The 16294-nt window shown below is 42.1% G+C and overlaps 1 protein-coding gene across 2 annotated transcripts in view; it reads right to left on the bottom strand.

Annotated features, from left to right (window-relative positions):
* Positions 1–16294, bottom strand: part of ldlrad3 (low density lipoprotein receptor class A domain containing 3) — a 127960-nt gene that overhangs the window by 62926 nt on the left and 48740 nt on the right. For both annotated transcript variants that reach the window (XM_014148336.2, XM_014148335.2), the window contains exon 2: positions 2430–2576. In XM_014148336.2, the coding sequence (XP_014003811.1) occupies positions 2430–2576 (147 nt within the window). The remainder of the gene's footprint in view (positions 1–2429; positions 2577–16294) is intronic.

The following is a 16294-nucleotide window of genomic DNA, read 5'->3' as shown; positions in this document are numbered from 1 at the left end:
AAGCGGTACCAGAGCACCAAGTCTAGGTCCAAGAGGCTTCTAAACATCTTCTACCCCAAGCCATAAGACTCCTGAACAGCTAATCAAATGGCTACCCAGACTATTTGCCCCCCCCCCCCCCCCACGCTGCAGCTACTCTCTGTTATCATCTATGTATAGTCACTTTAATAACCCTACCTGCATGTACATATTTACCTCAATTACATCGACACTGTTGCCCCCCGCACATTGACACATTGACTATGTACTGGTACCCCCTGTATACAGCCCCACTATTGTTATTTACTGCTGCTCTTTAATTATTAGTTTTTCTTACCTTTACAAATTAATTTTTTGGTATTTTCTTAAAACTGCTTTGTTAATTAAGGACTTGTAAGTAAGCATTTCACTGTAAGATCAACAAAATTTGATTTGATGTGTGTGTGTGTGTGTGTGTGTGTGTGTGTGTGTGTGTGTGTGTGTGTGTGTGTGTCAAGGAGGAGACAGACAAAAACAACTAAATGCTCCGACAATGGAGTAGGGATATCTATAAGGTATTTCAATACCAATGCATCCACTCGGCTTCAGTGTCAATTAGAGTAACTTCATGCGAACCCATTCACATTGTTTCAGCATCAATTCAAATGATTTCATACGAAGGCGATCACTGCACGTTAGCATCAGTGCAATGGTGAGGTTAAAACTCTTGACAGAGCAGAGAGCTGTCTGAAGAACCAAGTCTAACCTAACCTGTCTGCTCTGCCAAGACCAGGAGGTGAAGTGATGGAAGTGAAGGGGATGGGTTAGATGGATTACAGAGACCTCAGAGGAGGGAGGAGGAAAATTCTGTCCAAAAAAGTACTGAAAAAAGTACTGAAATGAAAAAGAGTGATTGAGAGAGAGAATGAAAGGGAGAGAAAGACAGAGAGAGACAGTGATAGAGCGAGAGAGACAAAGAGAGAGAGAGAGACAAAGAGAGAGACAAAGAGAGAGACAAAGAGAGACAAAGAGAGAGGGAGACAAAGAGAGAGAGAGAAAGAGAGAGAGCGAGAGAGAGAGAGAGAGAAAGAAAGAAAGATAAAGAAATAAAGAAATAGAGAACAACAATCCATGAACAACTCCAGTGTGACGTGTCATCTTGGGAATCATGGTCCCGTTGGCAACATTTGAGTTGTCTGGTGACTCCCTGAGCGTGCGTGCGTGCGTGTGTGCGAGCATTGGGTTATGAGAGTTAGGAGGGTGTGTAAACTGGGGCTGAGCCACATGTACATTTCCCAGAGGCGTCTTAAAGTCTCAGCAGAACCAGAAGGGAAGGGGGTGAGTAGATGTTTGGCAGGGACCTAACACCGTCCCACCCAACATGAGGAGGCAACATGTTCCTTAATTGGAGAAAAAAACATTAGGTGAGTGAAAGGTAGGGTAACAGTCATCAGAGGGGAATGAGGGGGAAAACCTATCTGGAGATGAAGAGAGGGGGTGAGAGAGAGCGAGAGAGAGCGAGCGAGAGCGAGAGAGAGCAAGACAGAGAGAGAGAAATGGGATACTTGTAGATATATTCACTTAAGAAGGGGGTGTGGTGGGGGTGTAGATGCATCAACTTGAGATGGGAGTTCCCCTTAAAGGGGTAATCCGCAATTGCTACATCCATTTTTGTACTTATAAATTCACGATATGTACCCATTGATTCTTGAAGAATATAACTTAGAAATGTCTCAGGTGCTTAGTTAAACTGTCTTACCCCATCAGAACCCAAAATATAAGGTTGTTTTACTCCAATGTTTGTGTACATTTACTTTGTTTACAAACACTGTATATAGGCCCAAAACATGACTAAAACTATCATTTGGATATCATGGATGGTCAGTTCTTGCATCCATAGCTCTGTCTATGAATTTGAGAGTGGTTACATTTATCCAACCCCATCCCTCAGCTTTTTACCAAAACAGGGGTGGGGAAACGCTTTGTTATTGTTTCTACTGCTGATTTCCTCTTTAAATATGTCAGGAGCTCAAAGTCAATGCTTATCAACATTCCCATCTTTATGTGGAGAGGGGGGATAAAGGGGGGAGAGCGGAGATAGAGAGAGAGAGAGAGAGAGAGATAGCAGGATAGACGAAAGCTCAATAAAGATCAAAGCCAAGCAACACTAGTAGGATCATGACTTTACTGGATTATATTACCGTGGTGTTACAGTAGCATTATAATGTGCTATTTCTACACACAGGCGTAATCGTCCATTGCTTTGATGGTATTAAGTTTCCCCAAGTGCTAAACTGGGGCTATGGGTTTGTTGGATAGGGGGATGGGAGTGAGGGGGGCTAGACAAGAAAGAAGGGGAGAAGCAAGAAGCGCAGAACTAAACCTGGTCTCTGGTTCCTTTAAAATGCTTAGAGAGAGAGAGAATGAGAGAGAATTAGAAAGTGGAGATGGTGAAAGGGAGCTGTACTCACGGCAGCCTTTCTCGTCGCTCTTGTCGAAGCAGTCGGGCAGTCCGTCACACTGCCACCCGCCTGGGACACACTTCCCGTCCCCACACATGAAGTTCCCTGGGATGTTACACTCTGTGGTGAAGTTGTTCCCCGGAAGGAGCTGGCTCTCTGTGGGAGAGGAGGAGAGAGGGAGGAGGAGAGGAGAAAATGGAGAAGAGGGGTGGAGGGGAGAGGAGAGGAGAGGAGGAGGACGAGGATGAGGAAGGAGGATGGGAAAGATGAAAAAGAGGAAGAGGAGGAGGAGGATGGGGAAGATGAAGAAGATGAAGAGGAGGAGGAAGATGAAGTGGAAGAGGGAAATATTGTTACAATCTGAGAACTTGAACGGTAGAAGGATATTGCATTCAAAAGATAATAATCTCACAGTCAAAAGGCAGGCTATTATTATCTCCAAATGGAAAATATTAAAGGCATTCCTATATCAGTATCCAGGCAGGTCATAAAAACAGAGGATAGCATCATGAATACCAATATGAAAGTATGAAAGGGTCATATGGTGATAACAGTCAGTCTCTGAGTCAGTCTACTGCTGGCTATTATAAAGAAGGGCCGATAAGGACACACTCATCAAGCACACACACACACACACACACACACACACACACACACACACACACACACACACACACACACACACACACACACACACACACACACACACACACACACACACACACACACACACACACACACCAACACACATTTTCCCTCTGATTTCCCTATCGCTAAATACGACAAAACTTGCAAAACCTGCGTGCATCATTGCATAGTGAAGACTCCTTTCTAGATTCCTATGTAGACTATGACCCATTTGCCTTAGAAGACAATATGGGTATGTATGGCATTAAGTACATTTGCAAAGCTCTTCCATTGTATGATCCATTGATCCACAAGCAGAGCAGCAGAGAAGCACAGTGGCCTGTGGGCAATTCCACAATAACGGATACAGACACTCAGATTGCCAAACAGTATGCCAAACAAAAAACATTGATTTTAAAGTTTAACAATCCATACAACTCTATGCACAATGACTACTTTTAGCAATTTACACAGAACAAAACACATTTACTGGAAGAACTGTGCAGATGCAAAGTTTTGTAACAGAATTACGGTCAAATCTCCCTCAGTTTTTTTGTGTCCACGCTTTACCAAAAACTCTGTTAGATCTCTGCTCCGAATTAAGAGTTAAAGATGTCTGCAGAAAGAATGGGGGTGAAGTGGATTTACACCCGGTGACAGAATTGCGGTAACAGAATTTCATCATGGGTCCCTGATCTGTACTACACAGAAATGCATAATTTTGGATATGAATGTCATTTTCTTTAAATAGGTACAGAAAGGTATAAATATGCAATATCCTTCTTTGCATATTTGGGTATTATTCTACACACTGGCTATTCTTTTAATGAGCTCTGCCCCCAAACAAGACCAAATTTGGTTGGTCCTGTCTGGACAAAATCTAAACCAATCATAGACATCTCTGTTTCACAAGTTTGGACATCAAAGTACAGTACAGTAGAGTATAGCACAGCACAGAACTGTGAGTAGAATTCAGTACAGTAGAGTATAGGTCAGTACAGCACAGTACAGTAGAGTATAGGTCAGTACAGCACAGTACAGTAGAGTATAGGTCAGTACAGCACAGTATAGGTCAGTACAGTAGAGTATAGTACAGTAGAGTTCAGTACATTCTAGTGTACTCAACTCTAGTGTGCTCTACTGTGTAGTGTACTGACCTCTACTTTCCCTTACTGTACTGTACTGACCTATACTCTACATTTATTTTATTTGGTAATGGAATTGAGTTTTAATCACTTAATAATTCATAAACTAAAATGTATAACAGTAAAAACACGAACTAATTGATAGGTCTACCTTTAATTCTTACTTCTGTGAATTTCCATTATCCTTCCTCCTCATGACGGAGAGAAATTAGAAAATATCTTAAAGATATGTGTTTTTTTGGTAATGGAATTTGAACTGAGAGAAGGCAGAAAAATGTATCCGAAACTAAATATAAGTGTTGATATTAGTTAGCAGGGGTCTTTACTTCAACATTATTATGTTTTCATCCGCTTCTCATACCTTTTAAGACTTTTCTGATAGATGTTTTTTAAGACCCCTTTTCCATCTCTCTGACCAGAGATCAAAGCCTTTGCTTATTCCTAATTTTTAGGATGGACAATTGTTGGAAAATGTACACACTACCGGTCCAAAGTTTTAGAGCAAACCTACTCATTCAAGGGTTTTTCTTTACTTTTACTATTTTCTACATTGTAGAATAATATTGAAGACATCAAAACTAGGAAATAACACATGTGGAATCATGTAGAAACCAAAAAAGTGTTAAACAAATCAAAATATATTTCTTCAAATAGCCACCCTTTGCCTTGATGACAGCTTTGCACACTCTTGGCATTCTCTCAACCAGCTTCACCTGGAATGCTTTCCCAACATTATTGAAGGAGTTCCCACATATGCAGAGCATTTGCTGGCAGCTTTTCCTTCCCTCTGCAGTCCGACTCATCCTAAATCATCTCAATTGGGTTGAGGTCAGGGGATTGTGGAGGCCAGGTCATCTGATGCAGCATTCCATCATATTCCATATATGTTTTTTCATAGTTTTGATGGCTTCACTATTATTATACAATGTAGAAAATAGTAAAAATAACAAAAAAATCCTTGAGTAGGAGTGCATGAGAAGGTGTTCTAAAACTTTTGACCGGTAGTGTATATGCACTGTACCTTCATTTCAAAGGAATATAGACTCTTGGCTTTCATGATCATGATGAACATGATCCTAAGAATTTCACATGTTGCTGCTCATGGGTCTTTTACATGGAAATGACCCTGTCTGTCATGGCTGTCTAGGACCAGTGGAGATGTGGAATCAGGAGCAGGAGACAGAGGGCCGGAGCAACAGTGTTTTAATAATAAATGCAAAAACGCAATAGCCGTAGGGCACAGGGCGCGTGACGAAGTCCGCCAGGGGAAAACACATTCCCAAAAATAAACACTCTGGAAAAAGCGCACGGGGCGCAGCCCGGCAATACAATGGACAATAACCAGCGAAAAAAACAGCTACACTCGCAACTGTCTAGAGTAGACAATAAACAATCCCGCACGAGAAACCCAACTGAAAATACACACTAAATAACCCCCCACTAATGACAGACACAAAACAGGTGCGGGATAGACAGACAAAACCAAAAGACACAGAAACAACGATCGGTGGCAGCTAATAGGCCGGCGACGACGACCGCCGAGCGCCGCCCAACCGAGGAGGGGCGCCACCATCGTTAGATACTGTGACACTGTCTGATCTTTAATAAGTGGGATAGGGCAGAACTTGTTGATGCACTCCAGCAATAGACTAATGAGTTAGAATGTAAACCATGTGCTGCTGGGCTGGCTGGCTGGGCTCTGACACTGTGGTGGGGAAGGACGCACTTAAGTGATAATGCCCGAGAAGCCAGTGTATGGAGGATATACAGTTGAAGTCGGAAGTTTACATACACTTAGGTTGGAGTCATTAAAACTTGTTTTTCAACCACTCCACAAATGTCTTGTTAACAAACTATAGTTTTGGCAAGTCGGTTAGGACATCTACTTTGTGCATGACACAAGTCATTTTTCCAACAATTGTTTACAGACAGATTATTTCACTGTATCACAATTCAGGTGGGTCAGAAGTTCACATACACTAAGTTGACTGTGCCTTTAAAAAGCTTTGGAAATTCCAGAAAATTATGTCATGGCTTTAGAAGCTTCTGATAGGCTAATTGACATCATTTGAGTCAATTGGAGGTGTACCTGTGGATGTATTTCAAGGCCGACCTTCTATCTCAGTGCCTCTTTGCTTGACATCATGGGAAAATCAAAAGAGATCAGCCAAGGCCTCAGAAAAAAATTGTAGACCTCCACAAGTCTGGTTCATCCTTGGGAGCAATTTCCAAACGCCTGAAGGTACCACATTCATCTGTACAAACAATAGTACGCAATTATAAACACCATGGGACCACGCAGCCATCCTACCGCTCAGCACTTTGGTGCGAAAAGTGCAAATCAATCCCAGAACAACAGCAAAGGACCTTGTGAAGACGCTGGAGGAAACAGGTACAAAAGTACCTATATCCACAGTAAAACGAATCCTATATCGACATAACCTGAAAGGTTGCTCAGCAAGGAAGAAGCCACTGCTCCAAAACCGCCAGAAAAAAAGCCAGACTACGGTTTGCAACTGCACATGGGGACAAAGATCATACTTATTGGAGAAATGTCCTCTAGTCTGATGAAACAAAAATAGAACTGTTTGGCCAAAATGGCCATCGTTATGTTTGGAGGAAAAAGGAGGAGGCTTGCAAGAACACCATCCCAACCGTGAAGCACGGGGGTGGCAGCATCATGTTGTGGGGGTGCTTTGCTGCAGGAGGGACTGGTGCATTTCACAAAATAGATGGCATCATGAGGCAGGACAATTATGTGGATATATTGAAGCAACATCTCAAGACATCAGTCAGGAAGTTAAAGCTTGGTCGCAAATGGGTCTTCCAAATGGGCAATGACCCCAAGCATACTTCCAAAGTTGTGGCAAAATGGCTTAAGGACAACAAAGTCAAGGTATTGGAGTGGCCATCACAAAGCCTTGACCTCAATCCCATAGAGAATTTGTGGGCAGAACTCAAAAAGTGTGTGCGAGCAAGGAGGTCTACAGACCTGACTCAGTTACACCAGCTCTGTCAGGAGGAATGGGCCAAAATTCACCCAATTTATTGTGGGAAGCTTGTGGAAGGCTACCAGAAACGTTTGACCCAAGTTAAACAATTTAAAGGCAATGCTACCAAATACTAATTGAGTGTATGTAAACTTCAGACCCACTGGGAATGTGATGAAAGAAATAAAAGCTGAAATAAATCATTCTCTCTACTATTATTCTGACATTTCACATTCTTAAAATAAAGTGGTGATCCTAACTGACCTAAGACAGGGAATTTGTACTGGGATTAAATGTCAGGAATTGTGAAAAACTGAGTTTAAATGTATTTGGCTAAGGTGTATGTAAACTTCCGACTTCAACTGTATTGGCACGGATGTTGTTAGGCCCGTGCCAATATATCCTCCAAACACCGGCGTGGAGGGTATTATCACTTTTATACAACGGTTTACAACATATTCAAATAATGATTTACATATTTTCATTAAAAACTTTATTTTGAGGAATGTATAAATACTATTTCATCCTTCCACAAGATATAGTCCCGACACAAATCTAGGGTTGCTACCCAAGCCAGCAGGTAGTTCATTCTATCGGTTTGGTTGCTAGAGACGTGACCCAGTCATTCAGCCTTTTGTTCTGTAACTATGGACGCGACCCAGTCATTCGTTCTAAATGTTCCATTGCCATAATGGCTGGCAACATTCTTATCCTTTGCTTGCAAGCTAGCCAACTACAGCTAATTTACAGTCACGTCAAAAAGTGCAGCCAGAATAACAGCACAGTAGCTGCAATTGCCTTTGTTTAAGGTGTTTTCTAGTGACATTTATTTGGATACATCCATAACATTGAGCTAGTGAGACGCGATTTCACCTGGCATAGAACATGTGCTCACTCGTCAGGACACTGTTGAAAGGAGCTAGCCAACAACACAGCTAACAATCACTTCAAACTGAATCTGGAAAGACTGCAAACTAGCTGCACTTCGATTCGTTTGACCTCTTTTCAATTTACATTTTACTTTGTATATATCCATAAAAATGATGCCAGCTGATTCATGATTTCGACTGGCTGAGAAACGCTGCCTGTATGTCTCGTCCCAACTTCTGACATGTTCATTACTATGGGACAGCTGGAGATCGAATTTGAATATTGAAACAATTTTGCAAATGTTGGAGAGACAATCAGCAAGGTTTATACAAATCTCCACTGTTGAAAACTAAATGTTAGTCTAAAGGAAATGTGAGATAATGTCTAGATGCTTTTTATAGAGGAGATAAAGTTTATAAATCGCTTGGCTGGGCTGATGAGACAATGGATTGCGCAGTCAGATGGAACAGAGTAAATAAGCATTTTAACGTCATAGATTTAGCCAGTGGAAACTTGTGGCATAGACACCGGCTGGAATGCGGTTTAAACCAATCAGCATTCAAGATTAGACCCACCTATAGTATAATAACAAACAACACTACTCTATAGTCATCCAAATTATAACTTAAGGACACCAAGGCACAGGATGTGTCCCAGATAGCATCCTATTCCCAATACTGTACAGTGCACTGCTTTCTACCAGGGCCTATAGGTCTCTGGTCAAAAGTAGTGCGCTAAATAGGGATCATTTGGGACGCATCCACAGTTTCACTCTGTATCGGCAACCCAACCTGGACCAAACTAGGGGAGGAATACAAAGTTGTAAGAGTCCAATTTATAAATAGGCCTGTATTATAATCAGTGGTAGAAAGTACTTAAGTACAAATACTTGAAAGTACTACTTAAGTAGTACTTAATATTTACATTTTTGAGAACTTTTACTTCACTTAATTTCTAATAATGTCATTTATACACCATACATTTTCCGACACTCAAAAGTACTCGTTACATTTTGAATGCTTAGCAGGACAGGAAAATGGTCTAATTCACACAATTATCAAGAGAACATCCCTGGTCATCCCTACTGTCTCTGATCTGGCGGACTCACTAAACACATACTTTGTTTGTAAATGATGTCTGAGTGTTGGAGTGTGCCCCTGGCTATCCGTAAGTAAATAAAAATCAATAAATAAAAAAAGATGCCATCTGGTGTGCTTAATATAAGGAATTTGAAACGATTCATACTTTTACTTTTGATACTTAAGTATATTTTAGCAATTACATTTACTTTTGATACTTAAGTATATTTAAAACAAAATACTTTTAGACTTTTACTCAAGTAGTATTTTACTGGGTGACTTGCACTTTTACTTGAGTCATTATCTATTAAAGTATATTTACTTTTACTCAAGTATGACAATTGGGTACTTTTTCCACCACTGATTATAATTAAGGTTGACAAACTGGATTTAGTAAGCAGATTGTGAGCTGTGTTAGAAAGTTGCTGCCTGCAGTGACTATGCTTTTGTTGTTGTTATTGTGGTGCAACAGGCCCAGTATTTTAAACATGTTGTATTATTAATGAACTGGTAACAGAATCAAAATGTTTTCCTCTATTTTCATCAGCACACAGAAACAGTGAAAACATCAACCCACGTGTCCTGGAGGACAGAACACAATGTTCGCACTTTGTTTCATTAGACTATATCTGAGTACATCATCAAGCACACCTACACAGACAACCAGAAAACCTGCTAGGCAAGAACCTCACTGTACAACTGTGTTTTTTCCCCTGACCATCTGATTAAAAAAAACTTGTTATAAATCACTTCAGATCAAGCCACTCCCAGTGCTACATCTGACTGATTGACAGCTGGTATTAGTCATAAAGGGAAAGTCAGCTGTATGAGAAATGCTTCATCATCACCCTGGCCCTTTCACACTTGAGGTTCTGGAGATGTCTATATAACATGCCTCTCCTCACCCTCTCAGAGGGTGTGATGCAAGATACTCTTTGTTTCTTTCAATGAAAGGAGAGAGGGATCGAGGGAGATAGGAAAGCTGTTGCTAGGTCAGGCTTTTATATGTAGCATACTAATTGCTATTTCTCTGATTGGCAGTAGAACGTGCCAGCGAGTTTTGTGGGATGGCTACACTGGGTTGTTTCTAACAGCTCGAGAACAGAAATCCACATTGGTGCACAGGCACAGCTACCCTGCCAATCCTCTACCCTGCAACTTAGAGACTGCTGCCCTATGTACATAGAGTTATTGAACACTGGGCACTTTAATAATGTTTACATACTGTTTTACCCACTTTATATGTATATACTGTATTATCCTCATTGCTCATCTTATATAACTACTACTGTACACGTTTTCGATTCACATACTGTCCATAAATCAAATAAAAATGTATTGGTCACATACACATATTTAGCAGATGTTACTGCGGGTGTAGTGTAATCCTTGTGTTCCTAGCTCCAACAGTGCAGGAGTATCTAACAATTCACAACAATACACATAAATCTAAAAGTAAAATAATGGAATTAATAAATATATAAATATTAAGATGAGCAATGTCGGAGTGGCAAAGACTAAAATACAGTAGAATAGAATACAGTATATCCATATGAAATGAGTAAAGCCGTATGTAAACATTACTAAAGTGACCAGTGTTCCATTATTAAAGTGACCAGTGATTCCATGTCTATGTACATGGGGCAGCAGCCTCTAAGGTGCAGGGTTGAGTAAACGGGTGGTAGCCGGCTAGTGATGGCTATTTAACAGTCTGATGGCCTTGAGATAGAAGCTGTTTTCAGTCTCGGCCCCAGCTTTGATGCACTTGTAATGACCTCGCCTTCTGGATGGTAGCAGGGTGACCAGGCAGTGGCTCGGGTGGTTGATGTTCTTGATCTTTTTGGCCTTCCTGTGACATTGGGTGCTGTAGGTGTCCTGGAGGGCAGGCAGTGTGCTCCCGGTGATGCGTTGGGCCGTGCAGTTGCGGGCAGTGCAGTTGCCGTACCAGGTGGTGATACAGCCCGACAGGATGCTCTCAATTGTGCATCTGTAAAAGTTTGTGAGGGTCTTAGGGGCTAAGCCGAATTTCTTCAGCCTCTTGAGGTTAAAGAGGCGCTGTTGCTCCATCTACACCACACTGTCTGTGTGGATGGTTTTAGATTGTCAGCGATGTGTACGCTGAGGAACTTGAAGCTTTCCATCTTCTCCAAAGCAGTTCTGTCAATGTGGATAGCGGTGTGCCCTCTCTGCTGTTTCCTGAAGTCCACGATCAGCTCCTTCGTTTTGTTGACGTTGAGGGAGATGTTATTTTCCTGGCACCACCCGGCCAGGTAGGCTGTCTCATCAGTGTTGGTAATCAGGCCTACTACTGTTGTGTTGTCAGCACACTTGATGATTGAGTTGGAGGTGTGCATGGCCACGCAGTCATGGCTGAACAGGGAGTACAGGAGGGGGCTGAGCACGCACCATTGTGGGGCCCCAGTGTTGAGTATCAGAAAAAGTGAAGGTGTTGTTTCCTACCACCTGGGGGCAGCCCGTCAGGACCCAGTTGCACAGAGCAGGGTTCAGACCCAGGGCCCCAAGCTTAATGATGAGCTTGGAGGGTACTATGGTGTTGAAGGCTGAGCTATAGTCAATTAACAGCATTCTTACATAGGTATTCCTCTTTCCCAGATGGGATAGGGCAGTGTGAAGGCGAATGCATCGTCTGTGGATCTATTGGGGCGGTATGCAAATTGAAGTGGGACTCTAGGGTGTCAGGTAAGGTAGAGGTGAGAAGCTCTTCATGATGACAGAAGTGAGTGCTACAGGGGGAAAGCCATTGAGTTCAGTTAACTTTGCTTTCTTGGGTACAGGATTAATGGTGGACATCTTGAAGCAAGTGGGGACAGCCGACTGGGTAGGAAGAGATTGAATATGTCCGTAAGCACTCCAGCCAGCTTGTCTGCGTTGGGAGCGGGCCGTGTCGGTGTCACTGTGTTATCCTCAAAGCGGGCGAAGAAGGTGTTTAGCTTGTTCAGGAGCAAGACGTCGGTGTCTGTGACGTGTCTTTCCCTTTGTAATTAGTGATTGTCTGTAGACCCTGCCACACATAGTTGAAGTCAAAAGTTTACATACACTTAGGTTGGAGTCAAATAAAGTAGTGATCCTAACTGACATCAGACAAGGTGTATGTTAACTTCCGACTTCAACTGTATATATATTTAAACAAAAAAGTGCGATCTTTTTCCCCATGTGCAGTTGCAAACCGTAGTCTAGCTTTTTTATAGCGGTTTTGGAGCAGTGGCTTCTTCCTTGCTGAGCGGCTTGTCAGGTTATGTCAATATAGGACTTGTTTTACTGTGGATATTGATACTTTATTTCCTGTTTCCTCCAGCATCTTCACAAGGTCCTTTGCTGTTGTTCTGGGATTGATTTGCACTTTTCACACCAAAGTACGTTCATCTCTAGGAGACAGAACGCGTCTCCTTCCTGAGCGGTATGACGGCTGCGTGGACCCATGGTGTTTATACTTGCGTACTATTGTTTGTACAGATGAACGTGTTACCTTCAATTTTTTTCTGAGGTCTTGGCTGATTTCTTTTGATTTTCTCATGATGTCAAGCAAACAGGCACTGAGTTTGAAGGTAGGCCTTGAAATACATCCACAGGTACACCTCCAATTGACTCAAATGATGTCAATTAGCCTATCAGAAGCTTCTAAAGCCATGACATCATTTTCTGGAATTTCCCAAGCTGTTTAAAGGCACAGTCAACTTACTGTATGTAAACTTCTGACCCCCTGGAATTGTGATACAGTAAATTATAAGCGAAATAATCTGTCTATACATTTTTTGGGGAAAAATGACTTGTGTCTTGCACAAAGTAGATGTCCTAACCGACTTGCCAAAACTATAGTTTATTAAAAATAAATTTGTGGAGTGGTTGAAAAACGAGTTTTAATGACTCCGACTGCAAGTGTATGTAAACTTCAGACTTCAACTGTGTATATGTATATATGTATGTATATATATGTATATATATATATATATATATATTCCGGACTCTGACTTTGCTCGTTCTGATGCGTTCTGATGCAGCGATGCGTGAATGCTTCCAGTACAGTCTGTATGCTATCACACTGGCCACTGCTACACGCTAGCTGACTCCACATGTAGGAGACCTTCACAGGCCTATCCTCAGGGCTGGACAGGGAATTCAGGGCACTCCCTGCCCTGTGTGTGTGTGTGTGTGTGTGTGTGTGTGTGTGTGTGTGTGTGTGTGTGTGTGTGTGTGTGTGTGTGTGTGTGTGTGTGTGTGTGTGTGTGTGTGTGTGTGTGTGTGTGTGTGTGTGTGTGTGTACATGTAATATGTAAAGCCATGTGCCCAGTGTACCCTGTCCTCTGTACAGACCAATAACAACCCAGGAGAGAGGGATGACTAGGGAGGAAGAAAGGAGCTGAGGAGGAAGAAAGAGAAGGTTAGGGGAGGAAGAAAAGAAGAGAGGGATGACTGGAGAGTTGTGCATCAGTCAGCCCTCTTCTGATGTGACCTTGGCGTCTCCAGCCAAGACTCCCTGATGTCTCTATTTACACACGCACGCCCCCCCACACCCGCTGCCTGCCCACACACAGCAATGTACAGGAGCCTGTATAGCAGAAGCTCTCTCACTAGAGGTGGGATAATAAGTAAGATGGCGCCGACAGACATGGCAGCTCTGCTTCTACCTGTTAAGCAACTTTGCAGTATTTTTTTGGGGGGGGTTATTTCTTACATTATTTGCCCAGAATGTTTTTTGTGTTATTACATACAGCTGGTTAGAACTTGTGGATATCAGAGTGATGGTAACTCACCCGGATTGTTTGTTCGCACCCCCAGGGCAATTGAACTTATCCCAGAGGCTGCTCCAAGACGCCGCCGGCTGAGAAGAGGTATTTGGAGTGGACTTCTAGTCCAACTCAGGAGGCGGGCACACCATCCACCGCTTCAGAGTCTCTGGACAATAAAGTAGACGAGCTCAGGGCGAGGATCTCCTTCCAGAGAGACATCGGGGACTGTAACATACTCTGTTTCACGGAAACATGGCTCTCTCCAGATATACTGTCCCCGTTCATACAGCTAGCTGGGTTCTCAGTACATCGCGCAGACAGGAATAAAGAACACTCCGGGAAGAAGGGCAGTGGTGATTGTTTCATGATTAACCCCTCATGATTGTGATAATGTAGAGAAACTCAAGTTCTTTTGTTCACCCTACCTAGAATACCTCACAATCAAATGCTGACCGTATTACCTCCCAAGACAATTCTCTTCGGTTACAGTCACAGCCGTGTATATTCCCTCTCCTGCCGATACCACAACGGCCCTCAAGGAACTATACTGGACTTTATGAAAACTGGAAACCACATATCCTGAGGCTGCATTTATTATAGCTGGGGATTTTAATAAAGCAAATTTGAGGAAAAAGCTACCGAAGTTCTATCAACACATTGACTGTAGTACTCGAGCTGGGAAAACACTCGACCACTGCTAGTCTCTCTTCCGGGATGCCTACAAGGCCCTCCCCTGCCCTCCTATAGGCAAATCAGATCACGACTCCATTTTGTTCCTCCCTTCCTATAGGCAGAAACTCAAACAGGAAGTGCCCATGCTAAGGTCTATTCAATGCTGGTCTGACCAATTGGAATCCATGCTTCAGGATTGCTTTGATGACGTGGACTGGGATATGTTCCGGGTAGCCTCGGAGAATAACATTGATGCATGAACAGACATGGTGACTGAGTTGATCAGGAAGTATATACGTTATGTTATTAAAACTTACCAAAACCAGAAACCGTGGATAAATGGCAGCATTACAGCTAAACTGAAAGCACAAACCACCTCATTTAACCATGGCAATACTAACAGTGTAGTTATTCCCTCCGTAAGGCAATCAAACAGGCAAAACGTCAGTACAGAGACAAAGTGGAGTCCCAATTCAACGGTTCAGACACGAAACGTATGTGGTAATCACGGATTACAAAGGGAAAACAAGCCATGTCGTGGACATCGACATCTTGCTCCCAGACAAACTAAACACCTACGGTATATTTATACATTTCTTAATTCCATTATTTGACTTTTAGATTCGTGTGTGTTGTTGTGATTTGTTAGATATTACTCCACTGTTGGAGTGAGGAACACAAGCATTTCGCTACACCCGAATAACATCTGCTAAATATGCTAAATACACACAGAATATTAGCACAGTCAGCACCCACCATCTCAGATTGTTCTGAAATTGTTTCTGTAGTTAGTAACAGATATAATTAGCATTCTTGACACATTATTTTGTTGAAATATAATTTAATCTCTAATTTAAAATTCTAGGATTCAGATAATATTCAATAAATATAGTACCAAACATGCAATTTGGCCCAAACTTCCTACCAATAAGTAAGACACAAATGGATCCCCAAAAATGTTCCAAAGCCACCCACGGACCGCCCACCTCACATGCAAATCCAATCCAAACAACCAGTATACAGTATCGGTTCTCTGAGTTTGACAAGAGGTATGATGCTGTGACTTGGAGTATTGCTTCTCCATACTATATAATGTCTTCCTTGTGAATCTGGTTTTCCCCTGTTGAGAGAAATGTGTCATTAAGTCACTTGCATTATTTACCATAAAGAAGTGCGGAAGTACCATGTTATGACCACTAGATAGGAAGACGTTTGGTCCAAATCGGATGTTGAGTACCATATTTATTGAATATTATCTTAATCCTATAAATTAAAATGGCCAATTTGGGTGCAATCAATTCATTTCTCCAAGATCAAATACAATTTCAATAAAATTATGTTTCAGGAATGCCCGTCTTTCCTGTTTCTAACTAGATAAACGATTTCAGAACAATCTGAGATGTTGAGTCTCATGGCTTGCTGAAATGACATGGAACGGCTCTGCAGTCTATTGTGCCCAAAACAGTTGGTGCCTCACTCTCTTTTCTCTTGTTCCCTTTGCACACTCAAATAAGCAAATAAAACACTCTCTCTCACTCTCTCACTAACTCTCTCACTCACATCGCTGAGAGCCAGGCGATCAATGCCACTTCATTCTTGGCCAAAAGCTTTGCTCGCTCCCTGCAATAAGTTCTCTCAGGCAGGGGCAAGGTTCACAGGAAAATAAAAAAGGCGCCTGAGTTATAAAAAAAACAATAAAGTGCACATTAACAGCGTCCCAGCTAGCACATAATGTTCTGAGAA

Source organism: Salmo salar, chromosome ssa16 (assembly GCF_905237065.1).
Source record: "Salmo salar chromosome ssa16, Ssal_v3.1, whole genome shotgun sequence".
Classification (NCBI taxonomy): Eukaryota; Metazoa; Chordata; class Actinopteri; order Salmoniformes; family Salmonidae; genus Salmo; species Salmo salar.
This window is presented reverse-complemented; position numbering and strand designations above follow the sequence as displayed.